This window comes from Pyrus communis, chromosome 9 (assembly GCF_041283825.1).
Source record: "Pyrus communis isolate YQ-2024b chromosome 9, ASM4128382v1, whole genome shotgun sequence".
In the NCBI taxonomy this organism is placed as follows: domain Eukaryota; kingdom Viridiplantae; phylum Streptophyta; class Magnoliopsida; order Rosales; family Rosaceae; genus Pyrus; species Pyrus communis.
Window position 1 is genome coordinate 411,857 of NC_142573.1, and position 17,281 is coordinate 429,137.

Below are 17,281 nucleotides of genomic sequence, written 5' to 3' on the forward strand. Positions count from 1 at the left end.
CTCTTGCTCCTTGCTATGGCGATTTTGGTATGGGTGGAGTTTCTCTAATGTCTTGGTTCTTATATCAATCCCATCCAGAAAACAAGTTTTATGCGTTTTGTCTGGTAGTTTGATACAGTATTTTTGTATCACTGATCAAGAGACGATTTTTATACGACAATAATGTTACGTGAGAACTTAAAACACTTATTAGTACGTGATTTTGAAATTACGGAGGTTTCGGCCAAACATGAAGCTAGGATATGATATGTGTGTGTGGTGCTGGGCATGTTAATGTATAAGTAAAAGAAAGAGACAGTCGTGGACAATGGTCTGCGTCCATTTCCACTGCTTGCTTCTTTTTCACTATATTTTAAGCCACTGACAAACTAGAGAGAGAGAGAGAGAGCAACGACGTCCAATCAGCAAACGTGCATGATGCATGCATATGGTCTCCGTTTTGTATTGTAAGAGACGCGGGGCACGACATATACGCGTGATTCTTTCAACGCCACCGTCCTTGATTATTTGTATTACTTCATGTTGGTGAATCGTAATTGTATATACGAGAAATTGAGCTTGAAAAAGAAAGAAAGCAGGATGTGCGCAAGAAAATTAAGGATATCGTGATTTTAATAGGCGGAGCCATGAATGTTCGTGTATTAATCTTGATATTTTATCACGCATACAAGTTTAGTGATGTGCTTATGATTGTCAAGGTTTTCTTTAGGCTTAAGATTCCAATCCAATCTTTTCACATTAATTTCTTTCATCGGATTTGATTTGATGTTTTTTGCTTCTACGAAGTTCAGACAATTCGCTACTAGTGAGCTTTGAGGAAGAATTTAGTTTGGGGATCAAGGGAGGGAGAGAGGAAGAAAGTTAGAGAGGCATGAGGATTAGATTATGAAAGATGATAATTAGGACGGCACCATACTAGACCAAACGATGTTGGTAGGTTGCTCACCACACGGTATAGTAACTTTTGAAATACCAGGACTGCGTTTTAGATTGAGATATTTGAGCTCCTCCTCAACTAAAAGTATTTTCATTGCTTTGAGTTGTTGGAATATGGGGCTTTTAGTGAGAAAGAATATTTGGGTCTCTACCCTAATAATTCGGGGGCTCAATGCTTTAGCCAGAAGCTCACATTACAACAATGGCCATATAATGAGCCTGTTAAATGGACTCCAATTCAGAAATGAACTCCAACCCAAAGGGCGTGTTACGGACCAATGGTTGTCTTTTGACAACTAGGCCCAATTTCGGCCTGAGTCCATGTAATTTCCATAAGTTTTCATTTGCACAGAAAAATATTAACACTTGACAGATCATCAATGGAAACTACAGATATTTGTTTAAGCAAATCTAACTTTTGTCCAATTGGAAGTATCTGAATTTTACCCTAAAAACCAAAACATCCCACAACCGGCAATAGCTGATAGGCATAAGTTAACAATTCTAATCCTTTTTTACTCCATCCAAACAGTGAATGGAAGTTCAAAAGTAACTCCACAATTTTAAACTTACAAACATTTACTATGTGCAGATCTAATTAGGCAGTTAATTAGAGGCACATAAGCAACAAAGTTCCCTCTGCAGGGACAAACTACAGCACGACCTTCTTCTCTCCCGAAACTGAGATTTTTATTGCCTAGAAATCTGCATCGGTGGTTGCTGGTTGTAGAATTTACCGTCTGAACCTTGAAAACTCTGATAAGTGTTTGCCGGTGCCATGAACGGAGAAATGCCATTTACTGGAGCTCCTGCTTGATAACTAGGCATTGGGGGTGGTGGTTGTTGGGCCACGTTATAGGTGTATTGTCCAGGAGACGGCACATATTGGGGCACTTGGTACTGTGGTTGCGGTGGTAATGGTGGCAATGGTGGAGGAGAAGATGATGGGGGAGGTGGTGCCTCACTGGGAGTGTATTGTTGGTTGGTGGTAGAGACATTGTGCGGGAGAGAATCAGAATGCGAGAAGGGAGGAGATGCAGACGGGTTAGAGCTCTGGGGTACATAGGACGACGATTGGTCGTTCTCCAGCTTAAGCCTCTTTTCGGATGGATAATCACCAGAAGACTCGTTAATTGGGTTGCTGATGACACCCTCTGATGCCAGAGAGGAGAGGACATAAGAGAGCATCTGGGCTGAGGATGTTGATGCGGTCAGCTTTGCTGCCACTGCAGCAGCTGCAGACTTGCGAGGATCTTCCTCCACGCGACCAGATTTTTCGGCAAAAGGAACCTGCTGTGTGTACATTACTGGAGCTGATTGTTCTCTTCCTACCATAAAACTGGGAGGTGCTACAGAGGTATGAGCTTCCTTTGAGCTCTGGACTGCTACCTGCTGTGCATTGTCCCCATTCACTAACCGATGGCAGATATTGGTGGCCAGCTCTGACTGGGTCTCTGCACCCTGGAAAACAATATATGCATGGTGTACGCTTAGAATATATTCTATACAACTAGAGTTATATATGGCAAGACAACCAACAGTCAACACGTGATAAATATATAATTAGCTGTATAAGTGTTTATTTACTACTTAATTCAGATCAGTTATTTTGACAAAGGAGATCATCATTAGTCGATTCAACATGAATTTGAATTGCTTAAAGTTGATCCAAAACCAAGGATATTGGACAGTATATGCAGGGCATTGCAATTTACCTTAAACTCATAAGTGCGGGAACTCAAGTCAACCCCATGGAGTATCACAATGCATCATGTGTCCCACAAGAAAGGGAACCAACTCACCCTCCTCCAATAAGCATAAGATTTATATATGAGTCCCACAAGAAACCAACTCACCCTCCTCCGATAAGCATAAGTTTCAGAGGTATTTACAAATCTACAAAATCTAACTTTTATTTGAAATCTCAATTGGTGAATCTTTATATATCTAACTAAAGTTTCGGCATCCAGTTTAAATTGATCGTGATGAATTAACCAACATTCATACAGTTATGTTATACTTCCACAGTTCCACGACAAAACTAGATGAGATTGATAGATACACACGGCTTACCTGAAGTTGGTTTCGGACTTGATCCAGCTTGTACTCCTGATACCAAAACCATGTTAGATCACCTAAAATCATAACGTCATAAAACAGTAAATGAAAATTCTGATATTTTGCTAATAGGATTGTCTGCCAACCAACCTGCTCCTGAAGAGCCTCTCTCAAATGAGACACAAGATTAGCTCTAGATGATTCAACGGCTCTTAGTTGTTCAATACAGTTCCTCAGTATAACATGCTGACCCTGAACCTCCTCCACAAATGCAGATCCATGAAATTGCCCTAGTGAAGAAAGACAATTTAGGGCAAAGTAAGTCACGAACACTGCACATGTTAAAAGTTAGAGAAAGTTCTCAAGAATTTACACATGTTGGGTATACCTGAATTGACATCTACACCAATTTCCTTATCAACCTTCTCAAGACAGCTAATAGCACTCCTGCATTTGCTCAATATAGTATCCTCGTCCATCTGCCCATGGATAACTTGATAATCTGAAACTATTTTGTCCAATGAAGTTCCAGCAGGATGCTTCTTGTTTTTTCAACGAAAAAGGTTAAGAGGAAAAAAAAGGTTAGCCATCAAACTGTAAACTGAAACAAATGCTCACGCAATAGAGTCATAACATACGATCTTACCAGTCTGGCACCCGAATGCTTCCCATTTCTGTTATTAGTTTCCGGGTGCTGTCCAACAAACTCTTGCTTGAGAATCTGGCCGCGAGAACCAAAAACTTTTCTATCATCCCATATATTAACCTACAAAGTAGAACATAGAACCCCAACAATCAGCAACAGCTGCAGGTTAGTTTCTACAACAAGAAGAAAACAAGAAAATGAAACAGTACATATGCACATGCATACATATATAGAGTTGAGTCCTTCTTCTATCCATCTTATAAACCAAAATTTTGGTTTTGCTCAAGGTTTCCTTTGGATTAATCTGTTCTCAATAGAAACTGACAACTAATTCCAATTTTTTTTTTTTCTTTTAAAAATATGTAGAAACAGGTATGCAGTTGTACCAATCGTTGTGCTGCATTTCTTCCAAATTCATCTCCACTTTCAATTACATCACGAAGAGCATCTGGAAGAACCTTCCAAAATTCACCAACAAATTCCGAACCTTTTCGCCTACTGTTCTGTAAAATATCATTTGCAAGATACAAGAAAGCCAATCTCTGGTCGCGTGGAGCACAATGAAATTGCCTAGCCCATGTTTCGACAACTTGTCTTGCTTTATTCATATGGAAAATGCACCAATGTGATAAAGCTAAATTGCATTAAGGATAACAACCAAGTACTCAGACAACAAAGATAACGAGCATCGACAACATGTGCAAAAATAATGAGATATGCCAAAGCTCAAGATGCACAAGTATTACTAGTTGTACTTGTAAATTAAAACTTACAAGAAAAGTATAATATCAACTAGACAATAAACGAAACAGTGATTATGGAATAGCAGGTAAAAAGGATTCAAATTTGGCAGGGAAAATGCATTGGATATGTGGATTTTGACAATGGATTTCAAAATCAATTAAGTTTTCCAAAGAAATGAGTTATGAGACAGGAGTGTGGCTAAATTGTCCCACAAAAGGAAATCTGGCTCGGTATGAAAGTTAGAACAGCCAGAAAAATTGTCTACAGTTCCTCTATGAAAAAGCTATAAAGAACATTGATATCCATGTGATGTCAGCAAAAGGATACTCTCTATGCTTGCTTGCGAGCTATTGAGCTTGGCTAGCTTTTCCACTAAAATCTGCGGATTGAATGTACTTCCCATGATTCCAGCAAGAGTTGATCCAACTTATAATGCACAATGCAACCTTTAAACTGAGAAAACCTTCAAGCAAAACGAATAAACATTTAGATATACAGTAGCAGATTCCACCTGGTAAGACACCTAGAAGCACAGTATATCGACCAAAACAAAATTTCACGTCATCATAAGACTGAAGATTGGGAAACCTTGCATTTGCACATTGCATCTAGGAAAGCAAGAGTCACGATCAAATTGTAACCATGGACAATATATCAACTATTCATCCCTCTAGCATCACATGTGAGAAATAGCATATAATATCATTTTGTGTCCACAAATTTAGATTACAAACAGTTCCTATGATAAATTACTTTAAAACTTATAATGATTCAAGCACCCAAACCAGAACGGAAGGATAATGCCCTCTCAAATTCACCTAAAACAAGAGCTTGTAATGAGCCTACAAAAACTAGTAAAAAATGATAAAAATATAAATGTTTTAAATCTAGTCAGGGCTAATAAAGAAAATATAGAAAGTGAAATGACTCTGCATCTGGAGTTGGCTATTATGCCACTACAAATCCCAGAAATGTAACACTTGTGTCGAGTGTGAGAATACAATAAATACCATACTTGTGTGCTAACTGGCAATAAGTGCCCAAGCACAACGATTTTGGAGGAGAGAATACAGTCAAAATTCGATTCAGACGGCTACCTCTAATAAATAATGATAAATCCGTTATCCATAACTAGAAATTGTTGGAGGTAATAGTGGTCTCTTTGCCTATGCACTTTAAACCGTTTGTGAAACTGATGAAAATATGGAGGATAGATGATTAGGTCACACTTGCCGATGATAGAGTAGGCCATTAGTTAGCCCTTGGGCCTGCTCATGGGCTACATGGTCGGATCACGTCTTCATCTTTGGGCTATAGGTTTAGAAGCAGATGTGCTCAAATAAGAATAGCTGTAGATGTTTCTAGATGTGACCGCTTCTGTACCAATGTGATGCGAGATTCCTGAAATTGGTTTTGACGTTTTGTTTGCCTATTACATACTTCTACTTCCTTTGCTGATCGATATATGGCCAGGTGCCCTAACATGTAATGATTATGAAATGAATGACCGACAAGTTTCCTTTAATGAATGATAAGTAAAATCTTCGTTGTCCATACCAATAACGGTATTGCCAAATAGACTGCGCACTACAATCTACAGTTTGGCATTAACTCCTAGACCAAAATGACAACGTAACAAACAAAGAACAATCATTGTGCTGATTCTAATTCTCTACGCCAATTCACACAATCGGCAGTATCTTTTCCTAATTTTGCTACACCTGATACTCACTCGCAGCATCTACAAACCACCAAACATCAAATGTGCTTGCTTATAAAGTTTCCATCTTCAAATCATTCGGCTACTCAACATTACATACTCAATTAGTCAATGACGAATCAAACTAAATTAATCAATTAACTGACGGGAGTTTTAATGAAACGCTCCCGGTACTGTTCACTTTTAACGAAAAACACATTTTTACTCTAAAAAGTCAGTCCTGGTACTATCTACTTATAACACATTTTTGTCCTTTTGATTAAAACTCAAAGTTTTCAAGCCTTTTTCATTAGTTTTCCTTTAACGGAAACTACTAATCACAGATTCACAACAGATTAATTAGAAGGAAAAAAATGAACAAAAGCAGCATCCAGCCAAAACCCAAAATTTTTTCTTCCATAATCTACATGTTATCCCTGACTTTTACTGTCCAATTAAACCAGTTAATTCAAAATATTACTCCAAAATTCAGAAACAAACAAAAAAAGACTCTTCAAATATTGCCTGAGAGTAAAACTCTACAGCCCTAAAGTAGAATTAAGAAATAGAAAACACAATTAGCGAAAAAAAACTAAATATTGGAACCCTAGAGCTTGGAGTAGGTACCTCTTGCGTTGATAGAATGCGGAGGCCAGAGCAAAAAAAATCAGCGGCGGGTACAAGTAGCAATCTCGAGTTCGTCCATGAAGGATTGGGGGTTAAGCTTACCCAGCTGAATTCGGACTCGGAAAACTCCGAAAGACGGAATCTTTTTATAGTTCAAGTTGTTCAACGGCTTCTTCACCTTCTCTCTCTCTCTCTCTCGAGTTTTCTTTTCTTACCACCGTCCGGGATTTTTAAAGTTCCCAAAGCACCCTTCGCTTGTGGTGTTGTTGAGTTCTATGTTTAGGGGTTTTAGCCGGGAGGGTTGTCAACTGCACAAAAGTTATCCAGCCACGACGTCGTACTGGTTAAGACATATGTAGCACTTTCCGTATAATTTTGATAATGTGTTATTTATGTGAACTTTGTGTTATTTTACAGTTTAACATCAAATAAATTTTCTTAAAAGTGGAATTTGTCATTGATTTTTTACCATCTCGCAGTTTAATGGAAATCTTGTGCCAATATTATGCAAAAAATTTATAGTGAGTCTTCTTAGCGTTTCTCATTTATTATTGTTGTTTGTTATTAACTTATTATTGAGTTTTATTCCTGCGTTGCTAAATCACACAATAATGGTAAAAAAAACTGAAATGCCTTTATGAATCTTCTCGATCTTTTATTTTTATCTGAGATTAATATTTACTATTTAGTGAAATTAAAGGAGGAATTACCTCATTAATCGAATAAAAAACATAAGCAAAATATGATAAATGAACCATCATTAATTTATGCTTCCACAAAGAAAATACACCCAATCACCATCGGCAATCTCGCTGACTGTTTACATAACACTACACAAACGAATAATAATAAGATTACAACAAGTGACAATAATTTCGAAATACATGAGCTTTAATTCGAAAAAACAATATCATGCTGCTGTTGTTGGATCTCTAGGCATTCATCAGTTCTTCAAAGACATTCATGGCAGAAGCCGGAAGCCCCAGAAGCACGTTTATGTTCTTCTTTTCTGTTCCATTAGATAGGAACAAGATCACTTCCTTCTCCGGCAATGCCACCGGGCCCGAGAGCACAGGCTCTCCCCAACCAAAATCAGTGGTGTAGAACGACAGCCTAGACCAAGTCGTGATCAAGAGTGTGGAGGCCAACGAAGGCCTAGCTCGCGTCAGCTCGAAATAATCTATGGCGGATCTCATGTAACTGTCAGCGACTATCTTGATTGCATCTTGAACTAGTCCGATTGCATTTGACAGTGGCTTGTCCAGCAAGTCACCTGCCTGGCAGATGGAATTTGTCAGTACAATGCCGTTGCCAAAGTACCCTTTTGGCAGCGGCGGGCTGAATTTAGGCCTCCCGTCAACAGCAAACATGAGCTTTATTTGTTGTTCAGGCAGCATATTTAGCGCTCTGGTCCGAGCTTTCCACACAAATGCAGAGAGGGCTTCGAATGTAGTGCAATTTTCAAGCGCCCCGTCTTCCCTGGCCTTCGTTTTGAGTTTTTCAAGCTTCTCACTGTCGAAACAGAAGGATCTGTACAGCATTTTTTCTTCACAAAGGTCCTTGTTGGTGCTAGAAGTGGCAGTAATCTCTGAGAATTCTTGATGCAGGTACTCTATCCTAGGTGGGTTTCGAGCTTTGAGTATGCTTCTGTCTAAAAACGGAAGATCTGTCAATTGTAAACCTCTGGCAATTTTAGCCCACGAGTTCACGAATTCCATAGCGCCAATGCCATCAAACATACAATGATTCATGCACAGGCCAAGAGCAAATCCTCCACATTTGAATTTAGTCACCTAATGAAATGATCATTAATTTACAAACGTAATTTCAAGAGACGAGACGTGAAATTGTATTGAAGAGATTTAGTCACAAACCTGAGCTACCAGTGGAGGAATCTCCAGTATGGTCTTTGCACCAGGAACATCATAAACCAGCTTCCCAAGAGTCTCGGGGTCCGGCTTTGTTATGTCTCCAATCTCTTCTATCACGCAATCTGCTTCAGCCTCAACGAAAACAGCTCCTTCCCCGGTGCAATCCACAATGAGCTTTCCCTCCACGCTGATTGCTAATCGTCCAGCGAGGGGGTAGTAGTGGACAAGAACCTTCTTCAAAGCATCCTTGATCACTTCCCCTGCCTTATCATTTCCCTTTGCATCCGACTTGAAGCAGTAAATAGTACGAACAGTCACCGCAATGTTCTGATCGAGGTTCGAGAGGAAGTACAAACCCTTCTCAGTTTCAACCGCAGGGGGAACCAGAGTTGGCTCTCCTTGCTTCACTCTCAGCTGGAACGCGTGGCCATTGGTGTTGTTGCTGTCCATTGCGGCAGAGTCTCCGAATTCAGCAACCTGAAAACACAGTATCAAGAAATGCAGAAAAGAAGAAGCAAGATCATAAAGAATTTAGGACTCATTCGATACTGCTTCTTTAAGAAGCATTTGTGTTCAAAAACGTTTGCTAGAAGTACTTTTATTAGAAATACGAAATTTTTTTTTTTAAGGAAACTGCGCTTTTATGACTCCGAAACACTTTGTCAGAAGCACTTAGCCCTTCTCAAAGCAGTTCCAAACAAACCTTTAAAGTGAGTTATGAGAGAACAAACCATATGAGCAAGCTGATGAACGGAAAGGAGAATTCTGAAAATAGCTGAAAGGAATGCTCAGAACTCAAATGACGAACCCGAAAACTGATGAGGCTCGGCAAAGGGAATGGCTTTCGAGGTTCCAGGAGGACTGGAGGAGCAGGATAATTATAGAAAGGTGGAATGACGCAACTTATCAATTGCGTTACTTGTTTTAGAAAGAGAAGGTAATGGTGAAAAGGGACAGGTAGTTGTGCCTGAAATCCGATGATCCAAATGTTTTCGGGCTACGAAATGAAACTACAGAGGCTGTGTTTTTCATCTGGAAATAGAGTACAGGGCAGGAAGATGGGTGAGGGTAGGCCACTGGTACTGAAACCTAACACACCAGACAAGGAATCTAATGTCATAGGAGAGAAAAGTGTGGGGGCTTATTTGGTGGGGTTGGTATCCAAATTCCATTAACTCCCTAACTCCCTATTGCTTTGCTTCCTCTTACTCCAAGTTTTTTCTTTGAACGAAGGAAATCACGACAATCACACAACGCAAACTCTAACATGCTTTCTCACGAGTAGCCCCACACAACGTCACAAGGACAACCAATTTCCACATAGGAACTAGTCAAGTTATTATACCGAAGTTACTGCAACTTTTTGAAAGCCCAATCATCATTCAGAGACGAGCCAACACAACTTTTCAAATGCCCAGTCATTAAAAAACCCAACTAATTAAGGAGACAAATTCAAGCCTAATAAATTGGGCCAAGATGTGTTGAAAAATAGCTTGGTCAACTAATAACACCGATACTCTTCCAATTTAACCACCATTATTAGACGTTCGGTTTTATCACAAAAGACATTCGGTGATTTAAAGGTAGAAACTTCTATATATTAATTGTATATTATTTTACCATAAGATCGATGCAGGATCCGATTCTCCAACAATTACAAGTTATCACATAATAATGTCCTAACCTTTGCTTCCTAGCTCTCATGTTTTTGTAGTTTTTTTTTTTATTCGGCCGGACTCGTGACTCGTAATTCCTGTGATCATTGCGGTGGAAATGGCACAGTAACAGTGAGGTTGCTTTTCAACATACACAGCGACATGCTTTAGAACTTTGAAGACCATGGAGGGAGATAGAGACAAGGGTGTATGAAAAGTGTCACAGACGAATAAATTGTATTGGAAACAGAGTCGGAGATACAAAATAATCGCTACAATTTTACGGTATACATTTCCAGCTATACGGATACAACATCACACAAACTCCTTGCACTAGGCTTATCGATAGCTCACAAAATGGTTACTCAAAAGTCAAAACACCAATTGATATTACAATTTCTTGGGCACGCATGGTTTTACTTGTCACTCTTCGATTCCAACTACTGAAAACAGCTAAGCGGGTGGTACACTGACCTCGAAAAAGTCATGCCTGACCACACTTGCTTAGACAAGCAACTCCTTCTAGATAATCCTCCCTCGTGATCCAAAATTCAGGAGCGTCCTGCATGTGTTAACCACCACATTGAAATTTTCTTAGACCACTTGCAGTTACCCATCTCCAATGTGGGAAATTGATGACATCGTATGGAAACTCGATCTCAGAGATAGAGAGAACAAGCAATGACATGTACCTTCATAATTCCTGCAAGGACTGCACCACCTAGATACACCATGTGCTTTCTTCGTGGAGGATCTTCAATTCGCAATCGCAATTTCTGTTCAACCCAAACTTTAGAGCGTGAGAAATAGAACGAATGAGCTCAGTCGATTATGCCACATTCAACTTGATGACATTCTTTCTAATCACTAAAGTTTGGATATCAATCAGGATATCCCGACCTAGCCATAGTCCGTTTAGTACCACTTCAATACCAACATAATACACATGCTATGTTCCAACTGTTTCACATTTTTTCAAAGCTCGGTTTGTTCTCTTTCTTATCCATGAAACACAAAACTCTTATCTTACCTTCAGTCCATCTTTGTTACCCTTCAAAACAATGTCAAGATAGCGGTCCAGTATTTCTTTCTCCAAACTGAAGAAACACCACATCTAATATCAGAACTTCATCGACTCCTAAACCAAAATTTAATAAGGAAACAAAATGCCCATACGACAAAAAAGAATTCATTCAGTTGTCAACGTAAAAGGGTAAATTTAATTTCAAGCTTAATTATTAAATATACAGAAATCTGACATCCCCATGTCAGATATAACTGGAAAAAAAAACTACTTCAAATAAGAAATTTATAATCCAAGTGATACAAAGAAGGGTAAGATATTACCGACTAGGTAATCCAGGATACATCGTGCTCCCTCCACTTAAAACAATATGCTGGTAGAGCTGCAACAAGGGCAATAAAATCATACAATCAATGACAGGAAGTTAAATGAATAAAAGAATAATCCATGTTAATTTGCAATAGGATTCATATAGGTACCATCATCCTGTTGTCAATATCCATTTCCTGAATGCAGCGGAATACCATGTCCGCCATCCCATCACCTTCAACATCTATAAGTTCCTGTACAAGGAAAATATTAATGATTATTCAAAGCCTTCAAGCTGTTATAACTTTTATACAAACCCGGCATTGTGGGTGCTGATATCACTTTGAAGGGGTGCAAATTGCATTTAGTATTATATGTAACAAAATGATAATTGATTTAACAGGAGGCTAGACTGAAAACATTTGAGCAATTTAGTTGACCAGAGAAAAGTTTAAACAACCAACATCAAGAAAGAGCACAGAAAACTGGAAAGTTACAGGAGTGAAAAGAGCCTCAGGAGCCTGGAACCTTTCAGTGCCAACTTTAATCACCCTTCCATCTGGCAGCTGAATAAACCATCATATATCAGAGAATTAGCATCAATATATATCTCTTTATTAAAATTATAGCAGATATAATAAAGGGGGAACCAAAGAGAAAAATGACAGACAAAAACGAAGAATCACCAAAATAAGAAAAAATTACTGGCATTAGAGCAAAGAAAGCGCGACATACAAAAAGCATAGACAAATAAAAAAGATCTTATAATATGGCCACCCCTGATTATGTCTTTTCCATCAAGCCTTGCATAGAAGAATTGGATATCTAATGAGATGCTATGGAAACTAACTTACAGTGTAATTTTTTACAAGTATGGTGGTCTCAAGTCCCAACTGATACTCCCTTTTGTAATCATAACTGCATCAAATTGGATACATAATTCATGAGATTAATAATTTTCACAACATTCCGCACTAAAAACAAAAAGTTCCATAACATAAGAATACAGGGTTTGTTTACCTAATATAGCAGAGCTTCTCCTTGATTTCCCTAACAGTCTCAAAATCAGCTGTTCTATTCATTGAATACCTTCACGAATAAAGTTTCAATCCTCAGTCAAATGAAAGTTTTATTTTAACAAACCAAAGATAGTGCAAACCATATTGATCTTACTAAATTATAAGCAAATGGTTCTCACCCCCTTCGTGAGAGTAAATCAACAAGATACGAAGTTATGTGTCGGCCAGCTACATTCATTCGCTTTGTAAGATGAGGAAATGAGTAGCCATCAACAACTGGAACCTAGAACGTTGAGCAAATTAATTAAAAGTTGACATAAAGTTTGATTTCCCATCAATGCTTTCCATCACTGTGCATTCTCCAAGAACTAATCCGCTCAAACATACATCTGCAGAGTGATACAATATGCAAGCTGTTCCCAATACTCCTAATACAAAACATAGAAGTTTTTTGAGGAATTTACCACATGTGTAACACCATCACCAGAGTCGATGACTAATCCGGTAAGCAAGCCTGTAGAAAAATAAGGAAACAATGAAGCCCATGACCCGGAAAAAGCAAAACTTAATGTTATGACTGTTCCAACAAATGATTCTGGCAAGTAATAATAAGCGCTTTCACTCTCCCCATCAACGTTTTCCAAGAATTTGAAGTGCAACAGTCAAAAGGACATACTTGTTTGTAGAAATAACACGAAGAAAACAAAAAGGGAGAAACAAAAGAAGTTGGGGGTGGTTGGGGGGGGGGGGGGGTTGGTTAATAAACAATATCGTAAGCATTTAACCTTTAATAATCTCTATAAGCACCTTGAGCATACAACGTTAGAACAGCTTGAATTTGAATGAAGACACCAGCAAAATTGTATTTCTCAAACATGGTCTCAACCTGAAGTGTCGAACAGCACCAAATCATGAGCCAACAATGCCATAATTCACGATATTTATTATGGTACAGATGCGATTACCATTACCAAAACAAAAAAAAATACCATTTTTTCACGGTTCTTCGAAGGATTAAGAGGCGGGTCTGTGAGTAAAATCTGACACTCAGTAGGATCTATCTGTTGACAGAAAGTACACTATCAGAGTATTAACAATTCGAATGAAACTATAACATCGAAATTCACAATCAAAGGCAGCAAGCGTTTACCTTTAGCTCACTGTAAAATGCATGGTCCCAGACATGACCCATATCATCCCAGTTTTGCACAATGCCATTGCTAACCGGGTAATTTATATCCAGTTGATGCCGAAATTCCGCGCAAGCTTCTCCAACAATGACATCCTATTCTCATTTATAAAATTTACAAGAAAAAAAAAGCTCTCTGAACCAATCACTAAATCACGAGCTAATAAAGATTAAAAATTGTGTTAAAAAGACAATTAAAGTATTAACCTTGATTTCTTGTTCCATAAGGGATTCCTCATATCGAAGCAGTGGCCTTCCAACTACGCAAGGGAATACCGAGGTGGGGAAATTCTCTCCAGCAAATCCACACTTCACATACTGCAAGTTCAATCAAACGAAATTAACAAAACCCAAAAATTAAATTATGATTTAACACCTGCGGATCCTAAACAGAGGTCAAAATTTGCTGGATCGTTGGACACAGATTAGAATACAAGTGCTTTTCCTTGTGTGTGAGGGAAAGCAGGAAAGCTAGATAGAGGAGTGTACCCCGGTGCCATTGTCACACACGACGACGTTTCGACTGTTCATGTTCAGCTGCGTGCTGATGAGAGTTTGTTGCTGTTGGTATCCTCTACTGCATTTCTTCAACCTGAAGTTCGTTCAACCGCAGGAGAGAGAGAAGCAGTGTTGTTAGGAAAAACAAGGAAGAAAGGAAAGATCTTATGGGCCTTGGGTCCTATAAATTGGGCCACCGGCCCACAAGGCATCGCATAACTCAACTGAAAGCCCAGCCCGTACAGTCACTGTTAGTTACTATATAAATCGTGAGCCTTTCTTCTAGGGTTTACGCCGTTTGAGGAGTTTCAGAGCTACCAAGCAGGTCGAAGCAGCAGCCTCCGAAAATGGTGAGTATCTGCTCCCTCTCCGTCTTCCTCCGCCTCCCGTTCCACCACCGTCGCATTGGAGCTTCCATTAATCTTCACCGTCCTTGTTCTCTTCTCACATATTCATTTCTTTTACTCAGGCCCCCAAAAGAGGCGTAAAAGCTCCAGTCGCAGCTTCCAAGAAGAAGACGGTATGTATCTTCTGTTTCAATATATATATATATATATATGTATGTATGTATGCTAATGTATATGTATATTATATATATTTATATATATGATGATTTTGCGATTTGCTTCCATGGTGATTGTGATTGGTGGTGCTGTGTGGTGTTTTTATGTATATGTATATTATATATATTTATATATATGATGATTTTGCGATTTGCTTCCATGGTGATTGTGATTGGTGGTGCTGTGTGGTGTTTTTATAGGACAAGGTTGTAAACCCGCTGTTCGAGAAGCGCCCGAAGCAGTTCGGTATCGGAGGGGCATTACCACCGAAGAGGGATCTGACCCGGTTCGTGAAATGGCCCAAGGTGGTTCAGATTCAGAGGAAGAAGAGGATCCTCAAGCAGAGGTTGAAGGTTCCTCCAGCTTTGAACCAGTTCACCAAGACCCTCGATAAGAACCTCGGTATTTTTCGATAACTCTTGCCTTTTGATTGCGTTTTCCTGGTTCTGCATTTTAGTACTTTTGTTTGGAGAAATTGTTTGGAACCCTCATAGGACTGTTATTCTTCTTCTTTTTCTCCAATATATGAATGTTAGATTGAGATTTTGATTTGATGAATAAGTTTACAAAGAATTTTATCTATTTATATTTTCGGGGTTTATCATTTAGAATGTGCTGATTACAAGTTTCTCAAATTCATGTTCCTTGATATGATTACGGCACAATATAATTTGTTTCATTATATAGAAGAAAATGTGAGATGTTGATAGGTATTACGGTTATAGTATATCGGGTGTACTGGCTCGTTGCTATGTTTCCAAACTGTTTTGTGACTGTATTGTCGTGGCCTTTCTTGTTTCTGCTAGATTTTATGGAAGCGCTCAAATTATAACGTTGTCTCTTATACCTGTGTGCAGCCACCAACCTGTTCAAGATGCTTCTCAAGTACAGGCCTGAGGACAAAGCTGCAAAGAAGGAGCGCCTTTTGAAAAGGGCCCAGGCCGAGACCGAAGGCAAATCTGTTGAGGCCAAGAAGCCTATTGTTGTGAAGTATGGTCTCAACCATGTGACCTACCTCATAGAGCAGGTTTTGCTCTCTGCCAAGTGCATGTGTTTTATGTTCTTTGTTACAGCGTTTACATTTTGAGTAATGTTGTTTTGCAACTGTATTTTACTTGCAGAACAAGGCCCAGCTTGTTGTTATCGCACATGATGTTGACCCAATAGAGTTGGTTGTTTGGCTTCCTGCTTTATGCAGGAAGATGGAAGTCCCATATTGCATTGTGAAGGGCAAAGCACGCTTGGGATCGGTAATATTTTTATATTTCCAGATTCTTGATTGTTTTAAGTCGGTTTGTCTATTATATATGAACTAAGAACAAACGTATATCTCAGATTGTCCACAAGAAAACTGCATCAGTTTTGTGCTTGACAACAGTCAAGAATGAGGATAAGTTGGAGTTCAGCAAGGTCTTGGAGGCAATCAAGGTGGGATTGAATTAAATTCCTTGACCAATTTCTCGAAGCTGTTGTTAAATTGCTTTGTAGTGCTTACGTTGTCCATATTGAGATTGAACGCTTTGTTTAATTTGGTGTCTCGCTTTGTTGCAGGCCAACTTCAATGACAAGTATGAGGAGTACAGGAAAAAGTGGGGTGGCGGCATCATGGGTTCCAAATCCCAGGCAAAAACTAGGGCGAAGGAGAAGCTCCTTGCGAAAGAAGCTGCGCAAAGGCTTAATTAAATTTGGTTGTTTTTTGTACTTCTTTCTACTTAGGAAAAGATTGTCCGAGTTTGCTTCTCCATTTTGTGTAGTTAAAGTTGATTTAGATCAACCGCTGAGGTTCTCTTTTCCTTTAAATGCCGCAATGTTGTTTAGCCGGTTGGATTAAGACTGAATGGACATGCCGATTTTGGTACGGTTTTGGGGATATGCAGTGATGAGCAATTACAATATGTTTTATGATGATTGTTTCTGTTGCACAATTCATATGCAATATGCTTATTTTGGTATACCATGTTATTTGGACTTTTCTTGTATGAGTCATGTACCGGATGAGCTTTTGTTTGTGCTTGCTTCATGGTTCATCTGCTAGGGATTCGTTTAAGAGGCTCTTTTAAATGACTGAAAGTGTTTTTAGATTTCAAAAGCAATTAAATGCTTCTCTTTTCATGTGCTTTTGTAGGATTAACTTGCATTTTTACTAGGATTTGTGTCGATAATATTTTATCTAAAATACTTGCAGTCATTTAAAATCATTTTCTAAACGGTCGCAGAGGTATTTTTAAGTATTGATTTTTGAAGAAAATTACTTCGAACATAAACAATTTCCACAAAAGCATTCTAAACGAGCCGATGTTATACAAAAATATGCATTATAACATTAGATAGAAAGATGAATATCTTGATTTTTTCCATCATGAATGGCGAAAGAATGAAAAGAAATTTCCCATAGCCATCAATCTATATAGGTAAAGATGTGAGGGTCATCACCAAAATGATG

General features: G+C 38.7%; 4 protein-coding genes across 7 annotated transcripts; 1 reads left to right on the forward strand and 3 right to left on the reverse strand.

Moving 5' to 3' along the window:
- Nucleotides 1-1,332: 1,332 nt before the first annotated feature.
- On the reverse strand, nt 1,333-7,070 carry LOC137740151 (uncharacterized). 2 transcript variants are annotated; one of them, XM_068479966.2, is made up of 8 exons: nt 6,711-7,070; nt 4,712-4,847; nt 4,027-4,274; nt 3,641-3,760; nt 3,383-3,536; nt 3,145-3,284; nt 3,010-3,045; nt 1,333-2,397 (listed from the first exon to the last, which is right to left on the reverse strand). In XM_068479966.2, the coding sequence occupies exons 2-8, from the start codon at nt 4,785-4,787 to the stop codon at nt 1,627-1,629; spliced, it is 1,545 nt and encodes a 514-aa protein (XP_068336067.2). In that variant the 5' UTR covers nt 4,788-4,847; nt 6,711-7,070; the 3' UTR covers nt 1,333-1,626. The 2 variants fall into 2 exon arrangements, with proteins under 2 accessions (XP_068336067.2, XP_068336069.2); XM_068479968.2 differs by having other exon boundaries at nt 3,383-3,533; nt 6,711-7,067.
- A 381-nt stretch (nt 7,071-7,451) lies between these two features.
- LOC137740152 (omega-hydroxypalmitate O-feruloyl transferase-like) lies at nt 7,452-9,756 on the reverse strand. 3 transcript variants are annotated; one of them, XM_068479969.2, is made up of 3 exons: nt 9,313-9,756; nt 8,585-9,058; nt 7,452-8,503 (listed from the first exon to the last, which is right to left on the reverse strand). In XM_068479969.2, the coding sequence occupies exons 1-3, from the start codon at nt 9,313-9,315 to the stop codon at nt 7,643-7,645; spliced, it is 1,338 nt and encodes a 445-aa protein (XP_068336070.2). In that variant the 5' UTR covers nt 9,316-9,756; the 3' UTR covers nt 7,452-7,642. The 3 variants fall into 3 exon arrangements, with proteins under 3 accessions (XP_068336070.2, XP_088556148.1, XP_068336071.2); XM_088700022.1 differs by having other exon boundaries at nt 9,390-9,682; XM_068479970.2 differs by having other exon boundaries at nt 9,285-9,682.
- Nucleotides 9,757-10,445: 689 nt separating this feature from the next.
- LOC137739934 (actin-related protein 2) lies at nt 10,446-14,422 on the reverse strand. Its single transcript, XM_068479688.2, has 15 exons — nt 14,267-14,422; nt 13,985-14,095; nt 13,739-13,873; nt 13,578-13,649; nt 13,396-13,474; nt 13,053-13,102; nt 12,768-12,871; nt 12,590-12,658; nt 12,424-12,487; nt 12,067-12,135; nt 11,740-11,823; nt 11,584-11,642; nt 11,267-11,333; nt 10,929-11,012; nt 10,446-10,798 (listed from the first exon to the last, which is right to left on the reverse strand). Exons 1-15 carry the CDS (start codon nt 14,306-14,308, stop codon nt 10,721-10,723), a joined length of 1,167 nt encoding a protein of 388 aa, XP_068335789.2. The 5' UTR covers nt 14,309-14,422; the 3' UTR covers nt 10,446-10,720.
- Nucleotides 14,423-14,506: 84 nt separating this feature from the next.
- LOC137739138 (large ribosomal subunit protein eL8y) lies at nt 14,507-16,746 on the forward strand. The gene is made up of 7 exons (XM_068478642.2): nt 14,507-14,625; nt 14,745-14,795; nt 15,039-15,240; nt 15,696-15,865; nt 15,960-16,088; nt 16,174-16,266; nt 16,390-16,746. Exons 1-7 carry the CDS (start codon nt 14,623-14,625, stop codon nt 16,519-16,521), a joined length of 780 nt encoding a protein of 259 aa, XP_068334743.2. The 5' UTR covers nt 14,507-14,622; the 3' UTR covers nt 16,522-16,746.
- Nucleotides 16,747-17,281: the final 535 nt, after the last annotated feature.